Source organism: Salvelinus namaycush, chromosome 5 (assembly GCF_016432855.1).
Source record: "Salvelinus namaycush isolate Seneca chromosome 5, SaNama_1.0, whole genome shotgun sequence".
Taxonomy (NCBI): domain Eukaryota; kingdom Metazoa; phylum Chordata; class Actinopteri; order Salmoniformes; family Salmonidae; genus Salvelinus; species Salvelinus namaycush.
Genome location: NC_052311.1, coordinates 59445615 through 59457438, shown reverse-complemented (window position 1 = coordinate 59457438; position 11824 = coordinate 59445615). Strand labels below are relative to the sequence as shown.

Here is an 11824-nt window from a genome sequence, read left to right as displayed (position 1 = left end):
CTCTTCCCATATTCAAAGCAGTGTTTGAATAAAGAAACAGAACGGTTTGAGGTGATGAGGGTGAGTCAGCCACATCTCTCCTCTGATGTGATCAATAATTTACTCCCTCGTGTCGCCAGTGGTTCCATGGAGTACACAACAGCAGAACAACCTAGCCATGAGTTATAAATAAATGATGAACCTCTAAGGATGTCAGGACTGGTGGTGTTTTACAAAGTGCTATTTTCAGAATTCTGAGAGTAGTGAAAGATGATTGGTTTTGGTAGGATCCTCTGTAGTACAGTAGGCCAACAGTAGTTGTAGTTGACACCGTAGCTTACGAAGAAACCTCCTGTGTATGTGACCATCCAACACAGAACTCTCTCTGGTACCAAAATAATGTAGTGGAAAATAAATTCAACATAAAACCCATCCAAGAGGTCAACAATCAGCCATTGAACAGTGGACAATTCCTTCTTATCTATATACAGTGAATGATATTGATCATTATAACAGTGACAGATACTTCAGTGAGATACAACACATCTCCCTAGTAGACTAACATTTAACTGGTGTTTATACAGCGTCTATATGTTCTGTATTGTATGTTCATCCTGCCTGAAACCGGTTGTCCCTAATAAAGATTCAACTTGAATTTGAAGCAATAAACTGAAAATAACTCACTAAGGTGTGCTAGAGCAAATATTGTGGTCCCACCCAATCTGAGCAATAGTCCAGTCCTCCGCGTACCTCCCTTAGGTGCAACTGTTCCACAATATCACCATGTTGCCAACATCACTATGTTCCCTAATGCTAAAGTCCATTGCACCACAATAATGAATGACATCCCACTGTTCTCATTCAGACCTGCAAATAGTGAAGAGAGACATCCAGTGTTACACTACAGTGAGATAATGAGGAAGGTATTGGATATGTAGCTTGTCTACTGATTACCGGTTAGTCCTTGGGGTTCTACTAGGGGAGTGATGCACTATCGAAGAGGAAATGGAGTCTCAACGTCTACCTAAAATACATTCAGTCAGAAGTTAACTGTGTCGTCTTGTGCTGGTTTTTACAACAGTCCGTTTTCAATCAGCCATGTTAGGAAAATGTTCTCTCTCTGAACAGCACAAGGTATTCTTTTTGTTTTTATTCCATTACACTGATGCAAAATAATTCTAGAAATGTCTATTTTGAAGATGTTTTTTTCTAAAGATATTTACACTGTCCATTTTAATCTGTCACATTTCCATCTTATCAAAAGCAAAGAACAGGAACAACACAAAGACGGTAGCATCATACACCAAATCTGCATGCTCTCATTAAAATAATGGACTTCTCATTACTTTGTTACAATTTTGTAGGTAGCAGTCATTCACTTAACTTAAATGGTACATTTGGTACATTAGTTCAATTAAATAGTTCACATCACATAGAATAGGCACTGGGTGCCGGTTGTGTCAGATGCCACAGACTGAAGGAGATGAGGTTGGGCTTAATATCAAGACCACAAACCCATTTTACTATGGATTGATAATATATGTTGGTGTAAGTAATAACTAAGTAACAACTAAGTTAATCAAGCTTCAATACCTCACATTCCCAACCCAACCTCCTCATCTCTGCTTCATTCATTATAACTACCCAACCTCCTCATCTCTGCTTCATTCATTATAACTACCCAACCTCCTCATCTCTGCTTAACCTTTACAACTGTGCCTGGCTTTGAAATAAGATATCCTTCATTGACTCATGGAGGTGGGGTTGGCTTGGTGGTCATCATGTCAGAGTCATTGTAGCTTTAGATAGAGAACCAGTTTGTATGGAGATTTAAATCAGTTATACTATAATCAGACTATATTCTTTGTTCACATTTTACACCATTTATCTGAACTGGAATATAATGAATCAGAGCTGTAACACAATCCAACAAAGAATAAACAGATGACATACACAACAAAGCAAAATGCACTGTTCAACATTGAGTCCGTTTCTGACAAATATCAATCCATTTTATTAAGAATAAGGGGGTCAACTCAAGCCATTCCAATGGCATTCCTATCCAAGTAGACAGGAGTGAATCTCTCCAAAGGAGATGATTGTTACACTGTGGCATTAATGTCCACCCCTTTATTCTAGACCAGAAGAGTAAGAGGATGGGTCAGTTGGTAATACGTCTCTGTTACTGGTTTACATTCCAAAACTGATGTGGGGACATGGTTGGTCAGAGGTTTGGGGCATATACCCCCTATTTGCTTGTCAAGTTACATTAAAGTGTTGGTCGTAATGATACATCTTAATACAACATAGGCGGTGTGACTGGGACCACCCCTAGGAGGGGAGCAAGGAAAGGGAGCGCCTCGTGTGATTGGGCATGACCGGGAGGCCACACCCATCGCCTCAGTTCATTTGCTCAAAGAATTTGTAGGTGGGGTTTTCGTAGCCGTGGTTCTGCATCTTGTTTAGTTGGCGCTCCTCTGGGGTCAGCATGGGGTCAACCTGCTGTGAGACACGGAGGGTCAAAGGTCATACTGATACAGATACAGTACAAGTAAATGCTACGGTATAAGGAAGTACTAGCAGCAGGAAGGAGGGGACACTAATGTGCTATAAGCATAAAGTGCCTCTCCTCCCTGCCGCTGCAGGGATAGACACTTTGAATACCTGCCGACGAAAAGCCAACTGACATTTACTCCTGAGGTGTTGCTCTGCTGCGCCCTCTATAGCCACCATGGTTATGATTTGACCCTGCTTGTCATTTATGAACGTTTGAACTTCTTCAAAAATTATCTAGCCTTAATGGCCACATGTATCTCCACCCGGTACAGCCAGAAGAGGGCTGACCACCCCTCAGAGCCTGATTCCTCTCTAGGTTGCTTCCTAGGTTCCTGCTTTTTAGGGAGTTTTTCCTAGCCTCTGTGCTTCTACATCTGCATTGCTTTCTCTCTGGGGTTTTAGGCTAGGCATCTGTAAATCACTGAAAACTGCAGATGTAAAAATGGCTTTATAAAATACATTTGATTGATTGATTGTGTTTAGTTTTATTTTGCATACAGCTAAAAGCTGTACAAACAAACATCAACTAATCAACAAATTGTGTGAGTAATGGAACTGGAAGGGACGATGATCAAGGAAGAAGGATTATGGCATTGAGATCGGAGGAAGCCTTGATGGTCAGATAAGTCAAAACAATATTTAAACCCACACACTAATAAAGAGATCTACTGGACTTCGATTTATTTGATTTAACCCTTATTTAACCAGGAAGGGCTCATTGAGATTTGAAATCTTTTTCAAGAGTGTCCTGGCCAAGATAGGCAGCACCAAGTCATTACACAATTACAGACAGACAACATGAAAGACTACAGGTAATCTAGTTAAAACCATAGAAATCACAAGAGTATAACAAAATCATAAAGCGGCAAATTAAAAACATTGACAGGTCAGGGAATCAGCCTCAAAATCCTTCATCAGTGATTTAAAAACACCAATCGGGACAAGTTGTTCCAGTTTACAAGTTTTGGAAGCATCAAAGTGAGCAGGTGTTTGTTCTGTCTGATTCCCTGCCTCCTACCTCCACAATGCCGTGGCTGATGGTGCCATACGGCTTCCTGCGCACCAGCAACAGACTGATCACCATCACCAAGGCGATGGCCACGGCAACCACCAGCAACCCCACCATGGCCCCACGGTTGAACGTCTCCAGGGCGTCTGGTTGCTAAGGACAGAAACAGAAAAGGGGAAGAGAGGGCACAAAGAGGGGAAGATGGAGAAATGAGGTTGATATCATCATGGGAATGACTTACAATACCACAAGAGAGGACTGGGTCCGCTCAGCCCAGCCCATCCAGACACTTATCTAGGTAGCAGACTCACTAGTTCATCGGTCTGGATCTCAGGAGACTTGTAGACCACCTGCTTGAGCTCCAGAGAGGTGTTAATCTAGAGAATGAGAGCAAAAGTGAGAGAGGGGGTTATTTAATAGGTCATTACAGAGGAAGTACCACAGAATTAAATAGAACACATTAACTATATCTCTATGGGAGTTGACTTCCTGCTGTGGGTGGATATTATAGTAAGTGAGTAAAAATGTAGCAGTTTATCACGTGGAGGCTGCAGTGCGACACAAGCTATTTGTCCATATACACATGATGGGTGAGATACAAAGTGGGTAGGGATGGAGGGAGAGAAGGAGAGATGAGATGATTGACAATGTGTCAGCGTAACTCTTGGCTGTGTTGTAAACACAAGTGCAAGTAGGATGCCATGTCTGTAAAGTAATGTGTATGTTTATAATAAAAAAAAAGATTTTTCTTACTTTCTCCTCATATTCATATGTGGGGCTTCTCTCAGATGTGGCATAGTCATACTCGTCTGTAGAGGCTGAGTGCAGAGGCAGAAAACACAGATCAACTTCAACTTTTTCTTTCTTTGAAAATGACATTTTGGCAGACAAATACCAGACTTCATGTCCCTTCCCTTTAACTCACCTTTCTTAGTGTTGGGCTGTGGGTCTTGACAGGACAGAAACAATAGAGATAAATAAAATGTTAACCTACTGCTTGTATTCAAAGAAATGAATTAATTCCTGAACTATTTGAAGAGGAGCATTTTGTGTGTATGCGTGCATTCATGAGTGTGTGTGTGTGTGTGTGTGTCCCTGTACCGATGCGGGGTGGGTAGGGCCTGTTCTGGAAGGCTCTCTCCTCCTCCTCCTCGTCATCCTTCTCCTCCTCACTCTCGGCAGGAAGCAGCTCCTCGGTGGTGCGTGTCTCAGAGAAGGAAGTGGTCATGAGCTCACTGATGTCTCCTCGCTCCGCCTTCACCAGCTCCTCTACAGGGAGGGAGGGAGAATTAAGCAGGTTTTAAACACAGGAAAGCTTGATATACAGTAAAGTATAATGTATATATGGTAACACTGCGTTATTTACACCTTATATCCACCAATCCTTTATTTTCTGAATGTCAAGATTATAATAACCTACTAATTAGATCATGTGAATTTGGAACTTTCACTGTCTTACAAAAGACATCATGATAAATGCTAGCTTATCTCTTTCTAAATGTCTTATGAAGGAACTAAAACATGAATATTAGGACAGGGTCAGTAACCCCACATCCTGGTCTACATGGCTAACGCTAAAAGGAGAGTAGAGAGGAGTGTAGCGTACGGATATCATCGTGCAGCTCCTCAGCCAAGGCAGGGACCTGGTAGAGTAAAGCCAAGCTCTGGTTTATCCTCTCCTCAATCACATGGAGGTGGGTGTAGACCTGCAACCTCAAGAGATCAATGCTGGTTAGGTTCATTACAAGACAAAGCCCCCACTGAGTCTGAAAGAGTCATGTGTTGGTTTAATGTATTGGCATTTACAAGTGAAAATTAGTTTTGCTGTGAAGGATGATTATGACATCAGGTATTGATCATTTTGTTAAAGGGGCGACCTGCAGTTGCTACATGCATTTTTGGACTTATAAATAAATTATATGGACCCACTGATTCTTGACAAATATAACTTATAAATGCCTCATGAGCTTAGTTCAACTGTGGTACCCCATTAGAACCCAATCTATAAGCTTTTTTTACTCCAATAGCCTCAAAAACATAATTTATATCATGAATGGTCAGTCATAGCATCCATAGCTCTGTCTATGAATTTGAGAGTGGTTACATTTCTCCAGCCCCATCCCTCAGCTTTTAACCAAAACAGGCGCGGAGATACACTTTTTTTATTGTTTCAACTGCTGATTGCCCCTTTGAGTTATTTTATGAGCATCCGTTTTTCATGAAGCAGCATCACTGCTTAAGGAAGAGGTACAGTATATTTTCATTCTAGTATATTCCAATATATTTTCATTTCACACCTGGAACTTCATCTGCTCAGCCTTCTGGGGGTCGACGGCCTCAATGTGCTGGTAGTGTCTCAGAGTGTGTCTGCGGTCCTTCTGCTCTGCTGCCATGTATCGCTTCAGAGCCTGCAGCACCCGCTCCGGCTGTTGAGAGAGGAGGGATATTATAGTCAGAGTATGGAGGGGGTGGACAAGGTGTGGTAGAAATGAACACACTACAGTCCACTCATACTCTCTGCCTAACAAATATACACTGAGTATACCAAACATAAGGAACACCTTCCTAATATTGAGTTGCACCCCTCCCTTTGCCCTCAGAACAGCCTCAATTCGTCAGGGCATGGACTCTACAAGGTGTCGAAAGCGTTCCACAGGGATGCTGCCCCATGTTGACTCCAATGCTTCCCACAGTTGTGTCAAGTTGTCTGGATGTCCTTTGGGTGGTGGACCATTCTTGATACACACAGGAAATTGTTGTGTGAAAAACCAAGCAGCGTTGCAGATCTGTACAATCATGCTCTCTGCCTAACAAATGTAGATATCCCTGCTGCCCCTGCTGTCTGCGGACCTGAGGGGGCTCGGCCTGCACGGCGGTCAGGTAGCTCTCCAAGGCCAGTCTGCGGTTGTTGTTGAGGGTGGCCACCACACGGGCCAGATGGGTCTCCACCAGCCTCTGTCTCTCCCCTGCCACCTGCTCCTCCAGAGTCTGCAACACAGACTGGAAATGCTGGGGGGAGAGGAGAGGAGAAGGGGATCATTGTTGTGTTAATAGGTATATGAGTGTCCGTCTCCCATATTTTCTTCCTTCTTTAATCCCCTTCTCCTTTCTTCCATCCCCTCCTCTTCCTATTCCATCTTCTTACCTCATTAAGGGCCTGGCGGTCAGACTTGGGCAGGTTCTTAGACTGGTTGTCAGCCTCAGCCCATTCCTTCATGATCTGAAAAGGCAAGGTGCGTTAACGTCATTCACAAACAAAGAGCCAAGTACTAATTTCCTCAGACAGGAATCCACCAAGGACCATTCTGATGTTTAAAATGCTCCATATCTGCCTCAAACTGCAGCTACTAAAAAAGTCTGTCTGTTCTTGGGTATCCACTTGGCTTGGTTCACATGAAGTAAACAGTGGGACAATCTCAATTGCATACTCATCGCGTCCTCTCTCCTCGCCACCTTCTCAAAATCCATTGGATGAGAAAGCAGGCGGTCCCCCCCTCTGACCTTCTCCTCCAATGGGTTTTGAGAAGGAGTTGAGAGGACATAGAGTATTCAATTGAGATTCTCCCAATATATTAATATTGCATTAAAACCTCACTTCAGGTCCCAGAGCAATTTGCCCCCGTCTGTCAACAGTGGGTTCTGTATGAGATCACAGATAAGGAAACAGCACAGCAGGCCTGGCTTCATCTTATTGGTTCATTGCCTGTCCAAACCCGCCTCTCCGCCCACCTTACCTCATTGATGCGTTTCATTCGCCGCTCCTCCAGGTCCATCTTGGCACGCAGGAAGTTGGCGTGTTCGCTGTCGTCCCCTGGCATCTCAAAGTAAACATCCACACCATCTGTGGGGCGAGGGGTGGGTACTGCAGAGGAGAAGGAGGAGAGGGGGATAAGGAGAGGAGGAGAATGAGAGGAGGGAGAATAAAGGATGGAAAACAGAGAAGGAGAGAGAGATGGAGGTACAGGCAGTGCAGCAGAATGAAAGACAGGGGAAGGATGAGGGAGACAGAAAGATATCCTAATCACTGCCATTACCCAGGGAGAGAGAGCCAGAGAGCCATTGATCCAGATAGTAGGGTGAGTGGTCAGCATTATTGAGTTGGAGACGAGTAGTGCTGTAAATACATCAGCCAGCCACTCCTATCTAACTCCTATATCCAGCCAGACAGATAGGCATGGTGAGTGTGTGTGTGCACGTGCGTGTCCTTGCATGCATGCGTGTGTGTGTGTAATTATCCTTAGTCTATTACAGAGAGATAGAGTGTGAGAGAGAAAGTACTGGAGATGCTAACTGGGCACTACAGTTCATTCCCCAGTAAGTAAGAGTAAGTGGGAGAGTGATGTCAGCATTTACCCAGTCTTTTTACTGCCCTGTTAACCACTAAGTGTAGCAACTACAGTCTATTCCCTTACTGAGACTGGCCTTTAGAGAGAAAGGTCCAGACTAGACACAAAACCCTAGACACGACTTAATACCCCACTTCTCCACTTTTGTAGGTAAGAATATAGACAATATGGTTAAAATTCCATCTAGGGCAAAGCGGTATTCCTATAAAGCTTATGCCCAATAAATACTCTCAGATCTAGTTGAGAGGTGGTAAGTAGTGGCTAAGGATGGTTTCTGGACAGGGTGAAGATGTAACTGTGAGATAGAAGGTAGAGGGTTACTCACGGCTGTCTCCCCTGGTCTGGGGTGGGGATGTGGAGGGGTTGCGACCAGCCTGACCCTGGCCTTTCTCATAGTAGAAGGAGTCTGTGTAGTCAGTAGCCTGGTAGGGGCCAGAGTCAATGGAGTACTCATACTCCTCTGGGTCTTTCACTGCTGCTGCTTCTGCAACCTCCTGCTGCTCCTCCTCCTCCTCCTCCTCTTCTTCTTCCTCCTCCTCCTCCTCCTCATCCTCTACTGCCTCTTCCACCACCTGCTCATCCTCTTCCACCATCTCATCATCTTCCTCCTCCATGTCTGCCTCGTCCACATCGGTGCCAGGAGAGGGGCTTGGAGTGAGTGTTGTCACTTTGACTCTGGGAATGGGGTACAAGGTCAAACATTATGATCATCATCACTATCATCACCACAGAGAGCAGGGGTAATGGGACTCACCCTGTGTTGACTTTGGCCTGAGGGTTAAGGGCCTGGGGTCCTGCTGAGAGAACGTCCCCTCCCTCGGTCTCCCCCCTGCCACTGGACCCGCCCCTCCCCGGGCAGCACACATACTCCACCCCACGGAAACGGTCGCCGCACGGCAACAGCATCCCATAACTATGCAGCTCCAGACTGTCTGCTGTGCAGGCCTGAAACAGAAAGAGAGAGGATGAGAAAAATAGGTTAAACATGAATCAAGATTGGAAAAGACCAAGGTGAATTAGAGAGAGATCAGGGATGTATAGAAAAAGAGAGGAAATGTGAGTGTGATCAAAGGGAACTAACTAGCAGGTGAATGGAATACGAGGGGGTAACTTCTTCATCAGCATGATGAAGGTGAGTTATAAAAACTACAACCTACATCACCTCCCCTGCCCCTAATAAACTACCTCACCCCCCCGGCCTCTAATAAACTACCTCACCCCCCCGGCCTCTAATAAACTACCTCACACACCCCCCCCCCCCCCCCCCCCCGGCCTATAATAAACTACCTCACCCCCCCCGGCCTATAATAAACTACCTCTCACCCCCCCGGCCTATAATAAACTACCTCACACCCCCCCCCCCCCCCCCCCCGGCCTATAATAAACTACCTCACCCCCACCCCCACCCCCCCCCCCCCGGCCTATAATAAACTACCTCACCCCCCCCGGCCTATAATAAACTACCTCACCCCCCCCCCCCCCGGCCTATAATAAACTACCTCACCCCCCCCGGCCTATAATAAACTACCTCACCCCCCCCCGGCCTATAATAAACTACCTCACCCCCCCCCGGCCTATAATAAACTACCTCATCCCCCGGCCTATAATAAACTACCTCATCCCCCCGGCCTATAATAAACTACCTCACCCCCCCGGCCTATAATAAACTACCTCATCCCCCCGGCCTATAATAAACTACCTCATCCCCCCGGCCTATAATAAACTACCTCACCCCCCCGGCCTATAATAAACTACCTCACCCCCCAGCCCTATAATAAACTACCTCTCACCCCCCCGGCCTATAATAAACTACCTCTCACCCCCCCGGCCTATAATAAACTACCTCTCACCCCCCCGGCCTATAATAAACTACCTCACCCCCCCGGCCTATAATAAACTACCTCACCCCCCCGGCCTATAATAAACTACCTCACCCCCCCGGCCTATAATAAACTACCTCTCACCCCCCAGCCCTATAATAAACTACCTCTCACCCCCAGCCCTATAATAAACTACCTCTCACCCCCCCGGCCTATAATAAACTACCTCTCACCCCCCCGGCCTATAATAAACTACCTCTCACCCCCCCGGCCTATAATAAACTACCTCTCACCCCCCAGCCCTATAATAAACTACCTCTCACCCCCCAGCCCTATAATAAACTACCTCTCACCCCCCCGGCCTATAATAAACTACCTCTCACCCCCCCGGCCTATAATAAACTACCTCCTCACCCCCCCCCGGCCTATAATAAACTACCTCTCACCCCCCCGGCCTATAATAAACTACCTCTCACCCCCCAGCCCTATAATAAACTACCTCTCACCCCCCAGCCCTATAATAAACTACCTCTCACCCCCCAGCCCTATAATAAACTACCTCTCACCCCCCAGCCCTATAATAAACTACCTCTCACCCCCCAGCCCTATAATAAACTACCTCTCACCCCCCAGCCCTATAATAAACTACCTCTCACCCCCCAGCCCTATAATAAACTACCTCTCACCCCCCAGCCCTATAATAAACTACCTCTCACCCCCCCGGCCTATAATAAACTACCTCTCACCCCCCCGGCCTATAATAAACTACCTCTCACCCCCCCGGCCTATAATAAACTACCTCTCACCCCCCGGCCTATAATAAACTACCTCTCACCCCCCCGGCCTATAATAAACTACCTCTCACCCCCCCGGCCTATAATAAACTACCTCTCACCCCCCCGGCCTATATTAAACTACCTCACCTCCCCGGCCTATAATAAACTGCCTCACCTCCCCGGCCTATAATAAACTACATCACCCCCCCGGCCTATAATAAACTGCCTCACCTCCTTGGCCTATATTAAACTGCCTCACCTCCCCGGCCTATAATAAACTACATCACCCCCCCCCCCCCCCCCCGGCCTATAATAAACTACATCACCCCCCCCCCCCCCCCGGCCTATAATAAACTACATCACCCCCCCCGGCCTCTAATAAACTACCTCACCCCCCCCGGCCTATAATAAACTACCTCACCTCCCCGGCCTATAAAAAACTACATCACCCCCCCCGGCCTATAATAAACTACCTCACCCCCCCGGCCTATAATAAACTACCTCACCCCCCCGGCCCATAATAAACTACATCACCCCCCCGGCCTATAATAAACTACATCACCCCCCCCCCGGCCTATAATAAACTACATCACCCCCCCCCCCCCCCGGCCTATAATAAACTACATCACCCCCCCCCCCCCCCCCCGGCCTATAATAAACTACCTCACCCCCCCGGCCCATAATAAACTACATCACCCCCCCGGCCTATAATAAACTACCTCACCCCCCCGGCCCATAATAAACTACATCACCCCCCCGGCCCATAATAAACTACCTCACCCCCCCCCCCCCGGCCTATAATAAACTACCTCACCCCCCCGGCCCATAATAAACTACATCACCCCCCCGGCCTATAATAAACTACATCACCCCCCCGGCCTATAATAAACTGCCTCACCTCCCCGGCCTATAATAAACTACATCACCCCCCCCCCCGGCCTATAATAAACTACCTCACCCCCCCGGCCCATAATAAACTACCTCACCCCCCCGGCCCATAATAAACTGCCTCTCCTCCTTGGCCTATATTAAACTGCCTCACCTCCCCGGCCTATATTAAACTGCCTCACCTCCCCGGCCTATATTAAACTGCCTCACCTCCCCGGCCTATATTAAACTCCTCTAGCTGCTCTCTCTGCTGATGCAGTATGATACTGTATGTTACACTACACCCAGCTTGGTACAGTTAGCTTCCAGCCCCAGTCTTTTACTGCAGTCTACACTGCAGTTTAGTTATTGACTCAATTAGTCCAAGTCAAAGTTTAATGTCTCATAGCAGTCTATGCTACCTCTCTATAAAGAGTCCTAGTTGTGTTAAAACCCAATTAAAACTTAAGA

The 11824-nt window shown here is 46.4% G+C and overlaps 1 protein-coding gene across 2 annotated transcripts in view; it reads right to left on the bottom strand.

The window, feature by feature from the left end:
* Positions 1 to 1114: 1114 nt before the first annotated feature.
* LOC120048556 (amyloid-like protein 1) overlaps positions 1115 to 11824 on the bottom strand; it is a 47125-nt gene continuing 36415 nt past the window's right edge. The window contains exons 5-17 of one of the 2 annotated variants that reach the window (XM_038994640.1): positions 8645 to 8835; positions 8216 to 8565; positions 7279 to 7406; positions 6690 to 6764; positions 6395 to 6553; positions 5842 to 5970; positions 5151 to 5250; positions 4646 to 4813; positions 4470 to 4493; positions 4298 to 4362; positions 3856 to 3921; positions 3554 to 3697; positions 1115 to 2478 (exon numbers count right to left, since the gene is read on the bottom strand). In XM_038994640.1, coding sequence (XP_038850568.1) covers positions 2380 to 2478; positions 3554 to 3697; positions 3856 to 3921; positions 4298 to 4362; positions 4470 to 4493; positions 4646 to 4813; positions 5151 to 5250; positions 5842 to 5970; positions 6395 to 6553; positions 6690 to 6764; positions 7279 to 7406; positions 8216 to 8565; positions 8645 to 8835 — 1698 coding nt within the window. In that variant the 3' untranslated portion in view covers positions 1115 to 2379. Of the gene's footprint in view, positions 2482 to 3553; positions 3698 to 3855; positions 3922 to 4297; positions 4363 to 4469; positions 4494 to 4645; positions 4814 to 5150; positions 5251 to 5841; positions 5971 to 6394; positions 6554 to 6689; positions 6765 to 7278; positions 7407 to 8215; positions 8566 to 8644; positions 8836 to 11824 lie in introns of both variants that reach the window. The other variant, XM_038994639.1, reaches the window with a different exon arrangement.